This window comes from Mus musculus, chromosome 3 (genome assembly GCF_000001635.26).
Source record: "Mus musculus strain C57BL/6J chromosome 3, GRCm38.p6 C57BL/6J".
In the NCBI taxonomy this organism is placed as follows: Eukaryota; Metazoa; Chordata; class Mammalia; order Rodentia; family Muridae; genus Mus; species Mus musculus.
The window spans coordinates 8991255-9007337 of NC_000069.6; the positions used below are offsets into that span (position 1 = coordinate 8991255).

The window sequence follows — 16083 nt, forward strand, 5'->3', positions numbered from 1 at the left end:
GACATTAATAATAAATGAACAAAGTTAACAAAGCAGGTTTCTGGGAATGTTTTATTACTCCTACTGAAAAAAAAAAAAAAATGTTGGGCATAGTGGCACACGCCTTTAATCCCAGCACTCAGGAGGCAGAGGCAGGCGGATTTCTGAGTTCAAGGCCAGCCTGGTCTACAGAGTGAGTTCCAGGACAGCTGGGGCTATGTAGAGAAACCCTGTCTTGAAAAAAAAAAAAAAAAAAACCTCACATAAAGCATATTATTAAATAAATGCATAAGTCACTCTTGCAAGTGGAGAAGATCTGGAAGAGAAAAAGGAAATTGGGAGAAAGACAGGGAGCAAGAAGCCTCAAAAGGCATGTGCTTAGAGCACACGGGGACATGTTGTCCAGCAAGTTTAAAAAGTGGATGCTAGCTGACTATCTCAGCGTCTCAAATCCACTGTCTACAGAAGATCTGCAAGGAGACTGTAACACAGAACCAAAGGAAAGCTGCTCAATCCAGAGAGACGTCCGGCTGTCTCTGCTCCGAATGGAGATGTTCAATCTTACTGAACCCCTGAAGCAGAGGGCAGAACCATCCATTTCTGGCCATTGGGGCATGGAGGCTTCACAGCGAGCTATGACCAACTCTGGGTCAGGATGCTGAATAAAGGTGGTTTCTGGAAAGGATCTGAGCAAGTGATCAAGCAAGCAAGCAAGCGAGCGAGCGAGCGAGCTTACAAGAGTATCTGATAAGTTTGCACTTGGCACAACCCATCCCATGCTGTGAACACAAATTCTCTCAGCTCAGCAACCACTGTCCAAATCTGCAAGATCACAGCATCTCCACCTTTGCTCAGATGTCACCACCAGGTTAAACTGCTTCTCTGACAATAGGAATACCCAGGGGATGGATCATACTTCCTCAGGACCAATATTTAATAAATGTCTCTGCTTTGCAATGCACATGAAAATTAATTACCGCCTATATACTTGGGCTACTGAAGGTCAGACTCTGCGATACCACCATGAAAATGCCCATTGCATGAGAAGCACCCTGACTAAGATAGAGGCAGCTGCAGCTGCTGGACTGCAAATCTAGTTATTCCCTTCACCTCTGGTTTCTACTCACTTGCAAAAGCCACACTTTTCATCCTCTCCACTTTGATAGTTAAAAACATCACTAAACACAGGACAAGCACTATCATGTAATCCAAAATTTCTGTTCGAACACATCTGGACTCTTCCCAAAGGAGCATCCTTGTTTGGCTACCTCTCTTCCTCCATTCCCACAGACTCGGCCTGTACCTACCCGTCCTCCCCATTCTCCGAAGCCTCACAGGGAATATTCTGGCAATCTTGTCAGAGAGGCTAGCTTCGACCTGTTCACCTCCCCTACCGCCATCTCCACTCCTGTCGGAGCCTACCGATCTCACAACTGACACTGGGAAGGTTCGCAGACCAGGCTTGCTTCTCGCTTTTGCTTTAGTTTCTCTGTGGTCATCATTCTGCCCATTGTCAGGTATCCTGAACTTTGACAATTGGCCCACCTTTCTCTGAACACATCTGCATGGATGTCACACCTGAAGATGTGGTCGTCTTAAGATAGAAGTGCTCACTCACTGACCTGCTTCCCATCCAAAGCTGAAGTCTACTCTCTCTCCCAGCTGCGCTCAGTGACACAGTTCTAACTACAGGCACGATGTAAAATCATGTGACTTACAAAGCAAGGCTATGAAAAGCCACATAGCTCCAGCCAGCCCATCTCTCCCAGGACTCCTCCTAAGGAGCTCTGGGGAAGCTTGTAAGACACACAAGAGAGACATGGCCAACAGAAACAGGCATCCAAGGAACCCAGCAGTTGGAGTCTTCTAGCACCGCCCCTCCCCCACTGGAGAGCCAGGGCTCTGGGAGACCCATCCTGAGGCATCGGTCCTCCAGCCCAGCTGAGAGCCGGGGCTCTGGGAGACCCAACCTGAGGCATCCGTTCTCCAGCCCAGCTGAGAGCAGCAGGTGGGCAAGGGTGAGCTGGTTACACAGTGTTGGAATGGGAGCCGACCTCAAAGCGAGCAGCTCAGCTCTCGTACCCTTGGTCTCCCTCCTGGTGTCTAGACCTTTCTGTGTTTTCCAACTAGCACAGTTCTTTCTACATGCAATATGAAACCCTTACCCTTCTTTTTTTTCCCACCTGAGTCTCTAGACACCGGACTTACTCTCCCTGACGCCTCCCAGGAACCCAGCACACTCAATGTCTACAGCATTCTCAACTCGGGCCTAGAACAAAGTGACTCACCCTATCTGGCTTTCATACTTCCTGTGCATCAGCCGAGCAACATTTCTTAATCCAATTCCTGATGCTCACTCACGAGACACTGCATTTATACTCCCAAGGTCACCTTAAACCCCAGGCCCAGGCCATTTCTGAGGCTTGCCAAGTCCCCTGCTTGCGCTCCAAGTCCTCCTTACAAACTCCTCTTTCCTCCCTTCTCTCCATCACTTCTTCCCACCGTACTTGGTCTGTCAGCTCAAGCCCTTCAAAGTCCACAGAACGGCTTCAATGACATCACTTCTTAGGCTCTTGGCTAAAGCCCAAAATGGATGTGGCAGCAGACTGGGAACCAAGCGCAAGCAGTGATTTCCGGTTCACAGATTGGTGTTACTCTATCTTCCTGTGGGAGACAGAGATCAATCCTCAGAACCTATGTTTTTGGGGTGTTTTGATTGTTTAAAAAAAAAAAAAAAGCCAGCCAAGGTGTTGTGTAATGCCACCTGGGAATCATTGGAGCTCATTGGCAGACAGCCTAGCCAATATGAAGAAATTCAATCCAGTCAGAGACCCTGTCTCTAAAAGCAAGGTAGACTTAGCACCTGAAAAACAACATTGGAACTTTACTTCTAGCCTCCATGTGCATGTGCATACATACATACACACACACACACACACACACACACACACACACACACAGAGGGGGTAGGGGGAGAGAGAAAGGTGCATCAACTCTACCCATGAGTTTAGCCTCCATGACTAAATTGCCTCCCAAAGTCCTCATCTCCAGATACCACCCCACCCTAGAGCACGCAAACCTCCAATGCATTCCAGCCAAGTTCAAATGGCACGGTCTACTTTGAGGTCTCAGTGTAGACGCAGCCCAGAGTGGCTGGCTTCCTCCCTGGCAAGGTGATATAGCTTACACAATATCTGCACCCCATGTCTCTCAGGCCATACATCCATCCGCCAGCCTGTAGGTGGTCACACTATAGAAATGTCTCTAAATCCATGCCGTTGGATAGTCATTGGGATCCGCTGAGTTCAAGCACTCCAGACTCACCCAACGCTCGGCTTCTGTATCCGTAACGCGGTACCACCTGGGGCATCATCAGTGTCAGTCAGATGGTGAACCAGGAAAAGTCACATGAAACCTGGAACCCAGATACGACTTCATACCCAACATTCTTTGCCCTTAACATTTCCAACTAGCTCTGATTCCAAGGACAGAGAGAGACAGGCTCTCACTTCTTAGCTACCTTTCATGCTCCACGGTAACTATGCTACTGCCCTCCAAGGGAAAAGGGACACCGGATAAGTTCTAGATGATGTTCAGTTGGACATGACTTGTATGCCTCAGCCTGACATCACAGATCAGAAGCCCAGACCCCAGATCTGTCTGTGCCAAGCACTGTGCTCTAGAGAAATTACCCTGTAAAGCGGGGTCACACCAGCACCTGCTCCCAGGACTTGTCAAGAGTCTTAAAAAAAAAAAGATGAGCTTGGACGCACTTATACTGAAGGCTGGCGCACAGCAGACACTCCGGAAATGCTATCAGACTAAAGGACTCCAGAAATGCCTGCAACTGGGAAGCAGGGCTCACACCTTGTTCCTCTGAATTCCAATTTTGTTTTAATTAGCTGTGGGGAAAACATTTCTAAAAAGCACAGCGTCCTGCTCAGCAATCATATAGTAAATTGGTCTTGGACCCAGGGCTATTTTCTTAGAAACAATAGGTTTAATTAGGGTAATGGTTTTTGTACGGCTCTCCGCATCCAGGACAGTAGATCTTGGGAAGCTGTGACCACTGCAACTATGCCCCCATAAACAACTGAAAATGGTGGTAGGGCTGAGAGACACAGAGAAAGCAACGTGCAGAACACCTCGGGACGCCTGGCGCTCCTGTAGGCAATGCCACTGGGGGTCCCATGCAAGCCGCTGCTAGGTGTGGGTTCGTTATCCACGGCTTTAGGAGTTCACGGACAACCATGATCTGAAAATAGTAAATGGAAAAATCCCAGCTAGGCATGGTCACCAGAGCGCTATGTCCTTCACAGCAACATTCAAAGGAACTACTCTAACATGTATTGAGGGGTCTGGAGCTGTGGCGCAGTGGGTAGAACATTTGTGCAGCACACAGGAGGCTCTGGATTTGAGCTCCAGCACTGCATAAATGAAGGTCAGTGTCACACACCTGTAATCCTAGCAGATTAAAAGACAGGCCAGAGGAACAGGTACTCCAGGTGTTTCTGGGCAACACTCAGATCCAGGACAGCCTGGGATGTAATAAACAAACAAGGCCATCCACGCACTCTAAGCTCTGCAGACATTAGTAACACTGACAGGACCTGGTTTGTTAAATGACAAGGCACTATGTCTAACAACCTTTGCCCAATACAAGCTTAAGCATCACTATCCATTTTATGTAGACATGGCATTTTTACAAACACACTGAGAAGGAAAGAACCAGTTTTCTTCTATTTACGAAACACATTTTTCGGTGATTTATATAAAGCTAGAAGCATATTTGAACATATATTCCTGTCTCGCTGCCGAGCCAGTTTCTCTCCCTAATCCTTTACTCCCGTCTGACTCCATCCATGCTGAAGTCTCTCCAGCCAGTACTCTGTGATGTGCTTCTAGTCTGCCTCCTAGAAACACCCACACCGACCATGGAGCCGCATCCCAGAGACCCTGGCAGGCTGGACAAACCACATTCAATCCTGTCCCGGGCCTGCTGACAGACAGAGCCACACCCTCCGTGCCCACCCACACTGACTCCAACAGCCTGAGGATGCAGCAGGGATCACATAACCCATTGAGTTTCCAGTCCAAAACTTCATACAGGCAATTTTTAAAACTTAATTTCCATTTTTCTCGACCATGAGTGTTCGTGAGTTAAGGTATATAAATAAATAGCGGAAAGCACTGTTTTTAGCACTGACTACCAAAGCCTTTAAATTCAGAAGACACAAAATCCAAGAAATAAGTATCAAAAGCAACTCAGAGACAGCTCAGTGTCTCCAAAATGTCACCTAAAGGTGACATTTACTCTTTTTTTTATTAGATATTTTCTTTATTTACATTTCAAATGCTATTCCGAAAGTTCCCTATACACCCTCCCCACAGCCCTGCTCCACTACCCTCCCACTCCCACTTCTTGGCCCTGGCGTTCCCCTGTACTGAGGCAGATAAAGTTTGCACGACCAATAGGTCTCTCTTTCCACTAATGGCCGACTAGGCCATCTTCTGCTACATATGCAGCTAGACACAAGCTCTGGGGGGTACTGGTTAGTTCATATTGTTGTTCCACCTATAGGGTTGCAGACCCCTTCAGCTCCTTGGGTACTTTCTCTAGCTTCTCCATTGGGGGCCCTGTATTTCATCCCATAGATGACTGTGAGCATCCACTTCTGTATTTACCAGGCACTGGCATAGCCTCATATGAGACAGCTATATCAGGGTCCCTTCAGCAAAATCTTGCTGGCATATGCAATAGTGTCTGGGTTTGGTGGCTGATTATGGGATCCCCGGGTGAGGCAGTCTCTGGATGGTTCATCCTTTCTTCTTAGCTCCAAACTTTGTCTCTGTAACTCCTTTCATGGGTATTTTGTTCCCTATTCTAAGGAGGAATGAAGTATCCACACGTTGGTCTTCCTCCTTCTTGATTTTCCTGTGTTTAGCAAATTGTATCTTGGGTATTCTAAGTTTCTGGGCTAATATCCATTTATCAGTGAGTGCATATCTAATGACTTCTTTTGTGATTGGGTTACCTCACTAAGAATGGTACCCTCCAGATCCATCCATTTGCCCAAAATTTCATAAATTCATTGTTTTTAATAGCTGAGTAGTACTCCATTGTGTAAATGTACCATTTTTTGTATCCATTCCTCTGTTGAGGAACAACTGGGTTCTTTCCAGCTCCTGGCTATTATAAATAAGGCTGCTATGAACATAGTGAAGCATGTGTCCTTATTACCAGTTGGAACATCTTCTGGATATATGCCCAGGAGAGGTATTAAGGGTTCCTCCAGTAGTACTACATCCAATTTTCTGAGGAACCGCCAGACTGATTTCCAGAGTGGTTGTACAAGCTTGCAAACCCACCAACAATGGAGGAGTGTTCCTCTTTCTCCACATCCTCGCCAGCATCTGCTGTCACCTGAATTTTCAATCTTAGCCATTCGGACTAGTGTGACGTAGAATCTCAGGGTTGGTTTGATTTGCATTTCCCTGATGATTAAGGATGTTGAACATTTTTTCAGGTGCTTCTCAGCCATTCGGTATTCCTCAGGTATTTACTCTTAATACTATATTTTGTTAGTTAAGTTAGCATTTAAAAGTACAACATAAGCCAGGCAGTGGTGGCACACGCCTTTAATCCCAGCACCTGTGAAGCAGAGGTAGTGGATTTCTGAGTTCAAGGCCACCTGGTCTACAGAGCGAGTTCAGAACAGACAGGACTACACAGAGAAACCCTGTCTCGGGAAAAAAAAAAAAGTACAACATAGGGGCTCTCCAGATGGCTCAGCAGTTAAGAGCACTGACTGCTCTTCCGGAGGTCCAGAGTTCAATTCCCAGCAACCACATGGTGGCTCACAGCCATCTGTAATGGGATCCGATGCCCTCTGATGTGTCTGAAGAGAGCTACAGTGTACTCATTCATATACATAAAATAAATCTTTTTTTTTTAATACAACATAGCCTAAATGGTAAGAAAAACATGAACAAAATAAACGGCTAAGAATTAGGGGGAGATGATGGTTTGGTGGGAACGAAGGAATGTGTACATGTGTAAAATGCTTTGAGCCACAGAGAACAAAGGTGAGGTGTAAGGGAAGGGGAAAGGCGATGGGAGGTGCGAGATTTATTATGAAAAGTGAGGCGCTTAAAACCATCTCAAAAGGAATCACAAATAGCTAAGTCATCCATACCTCCTAGGAAACAGACATGTGAAACATAAAAATGACATTTTTCAACCTTAAGTTTTATTATTTTTAAGGCAGGGAATCAACAAAAGAGGGGAACAAACAATTAAGGAAGTAAAAAGCCAAGTTATATAACAGGAAAATATACTGACAAACCATGACAATAGAAGACCAGTATCTATAATATATAAAGAACTCTTCAAGTCAACAACAACAACAGGCACAGGGCTTCAGTAAACATTTCTCTGAGAAACAATATGCAAAGATGCAGACCATTCCTCACCACCAGAGATGCAAATCCAAGCTATAGTCAGGTGCAGCCAGCACCACTAACCCTGAGAACCACAGGAAAAGAGCAGGTGCTGGGGACATGTGGAGAGACCACAGCCCTGGGCAGCACGGGTGCGGTCACTTCAGAAAACAATACACAGGCTTTTCCAAAACTTAAAAGGCTGGCTAGCGATATTGCTAATGGGTGTCACATATATCTGAGGGGAAGGCAGAATTTGAAGAAGATATATATATATTGTCCTCTTCCTCTGGCTTTTGGAAACAGGTTTCCTCTATGTAGCCCTGGCTGTCCTAGAACTTTCTCTGCAGGCCAGGCTGACCTCAAACCCAGAGATCTGTCTGCCCCCTTCCTCTCCAGTGCTGGGATTAAAGGAGTGCGCCACCACCACCCAGCCGAGGTTTTCAGAGTCTTACTTCACACCTCTAGTTAAAATAAACTCCAGATGGATGGCAGACTTAAATGTAAAAAATAAAGCCATAAAATGTGAAGTCAGAGTGAGAAGGCATTTCTAGGAATGATTCATAAGCTAGAAGCTATAAATGAAAAGGGTCGTTGGTTAGTATTCCTACTTGGAATGTAGGGAAGGCAACCGGCCTCTCACCTAGCAGACAGAAGGCGGCAGGGCTTTACAGATCAAGGCGGGGAATGCAGAAAACACAACAGGAAAGCCAGCCATGATTATCGCTAAACGTTTTGCTGAAAATGAAATCTAAATTTGAAACATCCAAAAAGAGTGGATGCACTTTCCTATCAGAAAAGGACATCGGCCGTGTGGTGCTCTCAGCCGAGGCCAAGGCCGAGGGTTTCTTTTGATTGGCAGTACTAGAGAATAAATCCGCAGCCTTGCCAGGTTAGGAAGAGTAACCGGCGCTGAGCTAGCCTACTTTGCCTGGTTTTTACTTTTTACTTTAAGATAGACTGGCTTTGAACTCACACAAGTGGTCCAGGCAGGCCTTGAACTTGAGATCCTCCTGCCTCAAACTACTGAGAGGCCGATATGCCAAACTGGACCCACAGCTTGGTTAAAATACAGAGTTTGTTTTTAAAGGGCTAGTTGTAAAATAGGATGCTGTTGCACCATGAACCCTGAGATTATGTTAGTTACTTAAAAAACCTGTTTCTAGTTGTGGGGTGTGACTCAGCCTTATGACGTGCCTTTAATCCCTCTGCCTGGAATACAGACACACCCTTAGTACACACTTTTAATCCCAAACAATAGAGGTAAAGTTAGTTTGTAGAAGAAAGCACCCACGTTTGGAAGCCACGTCTAATTGAATGGCAGACAAAGTGACGAATCAGAGAAAGAGTTGACAGAATAGACTACGCCCAACTCTCATGAGAACAAAGAGAAAAGAGAGGCTACTTAAGAGAGCAGGGCAGCTGGGCGTGGTGGTGCACGCCTTTAATCCCAGCACTCGGGAGGCAGAGGCAGGCAGATTTCTGAGTTCGAGGCCAGCCTGGTCTACAAAGTGAGTTCCAGGACAGCCAGGGCTATACAGAGAAACCCTGTCTCGAAAAACCAAAAAAAAAAAAAAAGAGAGAGAGAGAGAGAGAAAAAAAAAAAGAGAGAGTGCAGAGAAGGGAAAGGAGAGGCAGGTTCACTGGGACAGTTGTACAAAGGCAGGTTGCAGAGACACAGGTGAAGGAAGATAGAATGAGAATGAGAGAATGAGACGGAGCCAGAAGATTAGAAAAGATTGCTAGCGTTAGTATGAGGCCAAGCAGAGTTATTCAGTCAGAGGCCAGCAGGGAAGCCAGATTAAATCACTCACCGTAAAGAGGAGTATGAGACAGAACAGCTGAGTCAGATCAGCAGTCAGAGCTCAGAAAGAACTAGGAAGGGATGCACCTACCTAGTCCACAATAAGTCTCAGTGGCTGAAAACACTTTAGACAAGACTGTATGGAGGCTAGAAGCTTCCAGGACTAGGCCCAGGTTAGCGACTAAGGCAGAAAGCCTACGAGACAATTACATAGGTGAATAAAAGATACTTTCACATATGCTCAATGCTCTGGCTTTATGACTTGCCAGTTTAAAGGGGTAGATACACAAACAAGCATACTATGAATTGTCAGAATGGTATTAAAAGTAGTTTTATTTTCTTTTTCTTCTACCACATTTTCAATTCTTCTAAAATAAACAACTATTTTAGTAGCAGAAAATGTATTTTTAGATCTTAATCTTTTTTCAGTTTGTATTAACATCTTAAGTACCCCCTTCAACAGACATGATGACCTACACCTATGACCTCAGAACACAGTCAGAAAGACTGCAAGTTCTAGGCTAGCCTGGGCTACATAGCAAAGCCCTATCTAAATCAATCAAACAACCAATAAATCCTTTGATTTCTTTTTTTAATTTAAAAAGAAACAATGTAAAGATGTAAAAACTATGGTCTCTGCACAACTGGTACCCAACCAGTTTAAATAATGTTTGGGAGAGTCTCAAAAGAGAGTTTACAAGAGTCAACCATTAAAACAGTAAACTAACCTCAAGAGGGTAGAAAATGAACTTAGCCTGCTAGAAAGGGCTCCGTGGCACACACCTTGCTCTGTTCTGCTCTGAACTGTGAGTGTCTAATGTGTTTTTACTATACACATAGGTTCTTCTGTTTTAAGAATCTGCTAAGAGACCACAGCCACTTTCACTACTGGCTTTTCCCTTAGGGACCAGGCAGGTTGTCAAAAAAAAAAAAAAAAAAAAAAAAAAGGCAGGAAGGAGAGGATGAGTAACAGATATCCACCCAGTAGGGAAGCAGGAGTACTGAGCAGATGACAGAGAGGTTACTAACTCAGGCAGGCCACTCCCAGGGTCTAGGGCCCAGACCTTTTGAAGTATCCATCCTTCTCTGCTCTACGCCTGCTTCAAGTTTAAATAAAGGGCATCCCAGATCTATCCTAACTCTAAGGCTAACCAGTCAAATAGTAGCAACACATCACTCTATTGTTCTTTCCCCACACACGGTTCTCTTTCAGGTTTCTGGCCCTGGCAGCCTTCCCTCTTTCCCTTTAAATTATTATTCTGTTTAAGCAAACAACATGCTGAGCCGGTGGGTAACTGCTGCTGACATATTACAGTGCTGGGTTCTTAATGACATAGGGAGTCCTTGCTTACAAATATGTATTCAGCCCATAAAAGGAGACAGGAAGGCTTTGTCTTCACACAGGCACGCTCCAGTTAGCAAGTGGCAACATGGGAAACACCACACACATGGAGTCTCCTGTGCCCGTTAGTGCCTGAAAACGCCTGAAAGGCGCTGTGCACCAACAGAAGGGATGCACAGGGCCCAGAGTCTAAACAGAAAGTAGAAAAAGAAAACAGTAGAATTCGGGCCACATACTACAAAGTATCAAAGAACACAACACTGTTCATCTTTAAGTTTAAAGGTCTGCTAAGAAAATCAGCAGCAAAAAGTAGATTTGGGGCACCAACAAACAAGAAAATGTAAGACCTTTTCAAGGAAGTTCATGTAAGACAAGAAAGAGGACATTTATTGTCACAGCTATTGGTGACGTTATAAGGGACAAGGGTTAAACTCCAAGCATATAAATATAAATCAAGACAGTTTCTGATATAAATTAAAATATAGTTCTGCAAATATATAAACAGATAGATGATAGCTAGACAGACAGAACAACAAAAAGTCCTCAAAATTAAAGACACAATCACGATAGATAGATAGATACATAGATAAACAGACAGATAGAACAACAAAAAGTCCTTGCAATTAAAGACACAATCTCGGTTTGCTACACTCTATCCCAGCCAACACAGTTTGCTGGTTTAAAACTGCACCTGTCCCTGTCCCTCCCACTCCTTCACAAGAAGCAAGGAGTCCCACCACAGACCCATTAAATGTCAAAGCGCTTGCACTACCAATTCAAAGGCCCTTTACAGGTAATTACAGATAAAGTCACTTGTACCGCCCAACACAGCCAGATGCCAGGAAAAAAGGAAGTAGGAACCAAGCAGACAGAGGTCAGCAGCTGGCAGAAGCTACACAAACACTTTTCAGCTCTGCCGAGTCCCTACCCAGTTCCCTGGGGACTGTGATAAGATACAGGTAGGCCACCTGTCACAAGGTACTAAGAAATCCAGCAAGAATATGGCAGCAGGCCTTCTCCGGAGGACCCAGGGACCCTGCACTCTTCCCGGTGGGGACAGGGTGCACAGCTGACAGCTGTGGTACCATGGCAAGTGAGCACATCACACAGAAAACACCAAAGTGAAGCCTGCAAAGACTCACTTTACAAGTCCTAGGATTAAAAACTTAAAAAAAAAAACAAGTCCCATAAAACCACACAGAGTACATTAGCCTGTTGGAAGGCGGAGACAGCTGCTGGGCTGAAACGCACAGTTCATTAGAACAATCACACAGACATGGAACCAAACAGCACTTCAGCATACTTGAAAGTAGCAAGCTGTGACTGAAAACCATCAGTATATTAAACATGGCAAAAACAGTCATACACAGCACACAAAACAGACACACACGTATATACCCTGACACAGCCCACATGGAAAGTCAGAGGGAATGGTCCCAGGTTTTCCGATACAAACTTACTCACTGACCTACGAAGAAGTAACTCAGCCAACCACACAGGCTCAAAGAGGCAACTCGAAGTGCGACCCCAGAAGCCAAAAGTCTAGACAGCATGCGTAGGTTCACGAGTAGCAGCAAGGCTATATTATAAGCACATAGAGTGAACGTGAAATTATCTTGAGGGAAAAAAGAAAGGAGAGATTACTAGGTTTAAAAAAAATCTACCTTACAAATTAATCATAGGTAAAATACACACGGTACTTGTGAAATACGGTTTTATTTACATTTTCAAAAACTCATTATTGATACTCATACCAGGTGCAAACACCGGAAGCAAATAAGCAGAAAATAAGGATTTCTACAGGGGCTTGCATCAGGAATGATCCCTAAAACCACTTCCAAAATACTTAGTATTTTCCTTAGCATTCTATACCCTTTCAAGCCTGCCACCCATACCAGTTTCATAGCAGAGCTCTTCCACGTAGGCAATATTTCAATTGAAAACCATCACCTGCTTCTGGCCACATCTCCGTAGATTCTATTCCGGGCAATTTCACTTGACTAGCCATCTTAGGAAGTAAAAGGAACAGCTTGGTGCCGGAAACCAAAGGTTCCCTGCTGTGTGATTCACCTGGCTGGAAACTAAGACCCAGATAGTGAAAGCTCCCTTCCCCCAACCAAACCCACAGGCTGCACTCTACACTCATTAGTTTGGGGACTCCTCTTACTGCAAATATCTACACCCAAACACTGTGGCTACGGGCTCAAAGGCCACCAACAATTCCAACTGGCGAGCAGGAAGTCTTCACAAGCCATGGTCCCATCTGAACGCCATCACTTCCAGGATCTGCCGGTGACCCCCGAGGCCAGCGCGCTGCCGGGGTGGCCCTCGCTGCGCGCATCCTAACACCTCTGTGGCCTCTCGCCACCCTACTCCTCCCCGCACCCTCGCACGCGATCGCGCACACTCGCTCGGGCACGCCTGAACACACTCGCTCACACTCCGGCTCCCACGGCGCGGCCCCTCCTCCCTCTCCGCGCTCGTAAGAGGCTCCGGGGGCTCGGCCACCGAACCGGACCGGGTCGGGATGACCCAGACGCGGCTCCGAGGCTCCGCACGGCCACCAGGAGCCAGTCACCACCTACCTTGCTCGCCGCGGTCCATGTCTGAGCCACCTCGCTCCCGGCGCTCGGCCTGCCGCGCTCCTCCGCGCCTCTCCGCGCTCCGCCCGCGGCCGCCCGCGCAGTCCCCACCCCGGGCGTCGGCGCCGCCCTCCCGGGAGCCGGTCCCGGGCGTCACCGACCACCTGACCGCGACCTGTGCGCTCCGCCACGTCGGCTCGGGCGGCGGCGCTTTGCACTGGCGCGGAATGAAAGCAAAGACGGGAGTGGGGTGGGGGGAGATGGCAGGGAAGAGGACCCCGAGGCTGCACAAGCAGCTACGGGTGGCGTTTGCTCTTCAACCCCAAGTTTGTGACTGGGAAAGTTTCCTCCCAGGATTCTGGTCTAGCGACTGCCCCTTTCTCCGCCCCCTGTGCACCTGCTTGAGCGGAAAACGCTGTTTGTTAAGAGGAACAAGTCATTAGGGTGGCTTAAATCCGTGTTTTTGAGTCATGGCTAATCATATTTGGCTCAGAATAAACTCTTACTCCTCTTGAAGTGATGTTTATGTGTAGAAGTGGTAACACTCTCTTTCTATATATGTAGATGTGTGTGTGTGTGTGTGTGTGTGTGTGTTCAATACGAAAGTAAATTTGATACCCAAGGAGCTGACGGGGGTCTGCAACCCTATAGGTGGAACAACAATATTAACTAACCAGTACCCCCGGAGCTCGTATTTCTAGCTGCATATGTAGCAGAAGACGGCCTAGTAGGTCATCATTGGGAAGAGAGGCCCCTTGGTCTTGCAAACCTCATATGCCCCAGTACAGGGGAACACCAGGGCCAAGAAGTGGGAGTGGGGTGGGGGGGGGGGGAATAGGGCACTTTCGGGATAGCATTTGAAATGTAAATGAAGAAAATACCTAATAAAAAATTGGAAAAAATTATACTCAAAAAGAAAAAAAGAAGAAGAAAGTAAATTTGGCTTAGAAGGAAACTCTGTAATATAAAAAAGAACTTGAATTTCGTATGTCTGGGGGGATGCAACTAAGTAGTAAATGTGTAGGCCTAGCATGTGCAAAGATGGTACATCTGAGACCAGTATGGACTATGTAACAAGATGCAAGACCCTGTCTCAAATAAAGAAAACACCCCTTATCCCTTATCCCTTGAAGAGTTTACATACTTGTTTACATGTGTAACTTTTCTCATTTTCCTTCCTGTTCAGGAACCCGTGTTGCACAATTGAAACACTGCTGGGGCAGATCCCCATAGCTCCCCAGGCAGGAGCAAAGTTTGCTGGCTGGGCCTCAAAGAAACTATTTAAGGAAGCAGAAGAAGGGGAGCCCAAGTTTGGAGCCAGCCTAGGCTACCAGTGAGGGGAGGGAGGAGGAGAGAGGGAGGGAAGGAGAAAGAGGAAGAGGTGGGGGAGAAAGGCCGTTAGTTTCCCTTTGCCTTTGCACTGACCGGAGCAGTGGACATGGTGCAAATATGAGGAGGAAAGGTCAAGAATGGTTGACATGGACAAAAAAGCAGAAAGGATCTGGTTGGGAGTGCTGCCTTTTACTGGAGAAAAATTAATGCCAGCTTTGTAGAGTGATTAATATTTGAGCCCCTGTTACATGGCTGAGGTGCAGCCCTGACACAGGGGTATTTTACGGTCGATTCTGTAAACCTGGTGTGGTGGTACACAGCTGCAGTCACAGTGCTTGCAAGATAGAGGCAGGAAGATCAGGTGGTCTGCTCACATTGGGATAGATAGTTAGATGTGAGACCCTGTCTCAAGGAGACAAGGAGTTAGAGATGTAACTTAATTGGTAGAGTGCTTGCCTAGTGTACATGAAGCCCTGGGATTTATAAATATGAGGCCTAGGTGTGGTGGTTTGAATATGCTTGGCCCAGGAGTGGCACTGTTAGGAGGTGTGGCCTTGTTGGAGGAAGCATATCACTATGGGGGTGGGCTTTGAGAGACCCTCTCCTAAACCATGTGGGAGCCAGTCTTTTCCTATCAGCCTTCAGATGAAAATGTAGAACTCTCGGCTCCTCCTACACCATGCCTGAACATTGCCATGTTCCTGCCTTGATGATAATGAACTGAACCTCTGACCCCATAAGCCAACCCCAGTTAAATGTCGTCTTTATAGGAGTTCTCAGTCATGGTGTCTCCTCACAGCAATGAAAACCCTAAGACATTAGGCTGGCCTCATAATCTTCTGTTAGCAGCCACACAAGTAGCCAGGACTACAGACAGGAAACCACAGCATCCAGGTGGGTACTTCTATAAGCTGAACCATTAATGAATTTATAAGAAACAGTAGATTAGTTTCCCAAAACATTAACTGAAGCAAGCACAAGTATTGAAGAGAAGAGGAAAGAAGGTATAGATGTATGGTATGGCAATTTTAGCCTGCAGAAGACACTAGGTTTGTTCTCTGGCCCAGTCACTAAACAAATAAATAATGGGGGAAGGAAGGGAGGGAGGGAGGGAGGGAGAAGGGAAGGGAGGGAGGGAGGAAGGGGGAATGTGGTATTCTGCCCTATCATGCATACCTCCCTAAACTGACAGCCAGCAAAAATCACACCAAGTAGAAGACATTGGAAGCTTCCTGAAGTGGCAGCCCTGAGTCTGGGGTATGGACGGGGAAACAGGTAGTAACGCAGATGCTGGCTTTCTCTGCTTCTCTCCTTGACTCTGCATTAGAGCATCAGCTACTCCTTGACCACACTTCCAACCAAGAGTAGCCATCGAAAAGTTTATCCTGGGAAAGAGGCCAAAAGCCCTGACAATGTATGGAAGCCTGCCAAAGCAGGAGCTTTCATAATGCATGCCTGCAGAGGCTCATGGGTCTAGAGAAAGGGTACAGTGTGAACAGAGGCATCTGTTTGATAGTGAGGCCTCCTTCCCCACACACACTGCAGTTGTTTTCTAAAGCTAGGAGCCCGGGCTGTGGTCTTTCAGGAGACCTAGAGTTGCCAGA

At 46.4% G+C, this 16083-nt stretch overlaps 1 protein-coding gene across 12 annotated transcripts in view; it reads right to left on the reverse strand.

Moving 5' to 3' along the window:
* The window catches only part of Tpd52 (tumor protein D52), a 78864-nt gene extending 64725 nt beyond the window's left edge, over window positions 1-14139 (reverse strand). For 4 of the 12 annotated variants that reach the window (XM_011248145.2, XM_011248144.2, XM_011248142.2 and 1 more), the window contains exons 1-2: window positions 12516-12546; window positions 12034-12180 (exon numbers count right to left, since the gene is read on the reverse strand). In XM_011248145.2, the coding sequence (XP_011246447.1) occupies window positions 12034-12180; window positions 12516-12531 (163 nt within the window). In that variant the 5' untranslated portion in view covers window positions 12532-12546. Of the gene's footprint in view, window positions 1-12033; window positions 12181-12515; window positions 12951-13150 lie in introns of those variants that run through there. The other 8 variants (NM_009412.3, NM_001025263.2, NM_001025264.2 and 5 more) reach the window with 4 other exon arrangements.
* Window positions 14140-16083: the final 1944 nt, after the last annotated feature.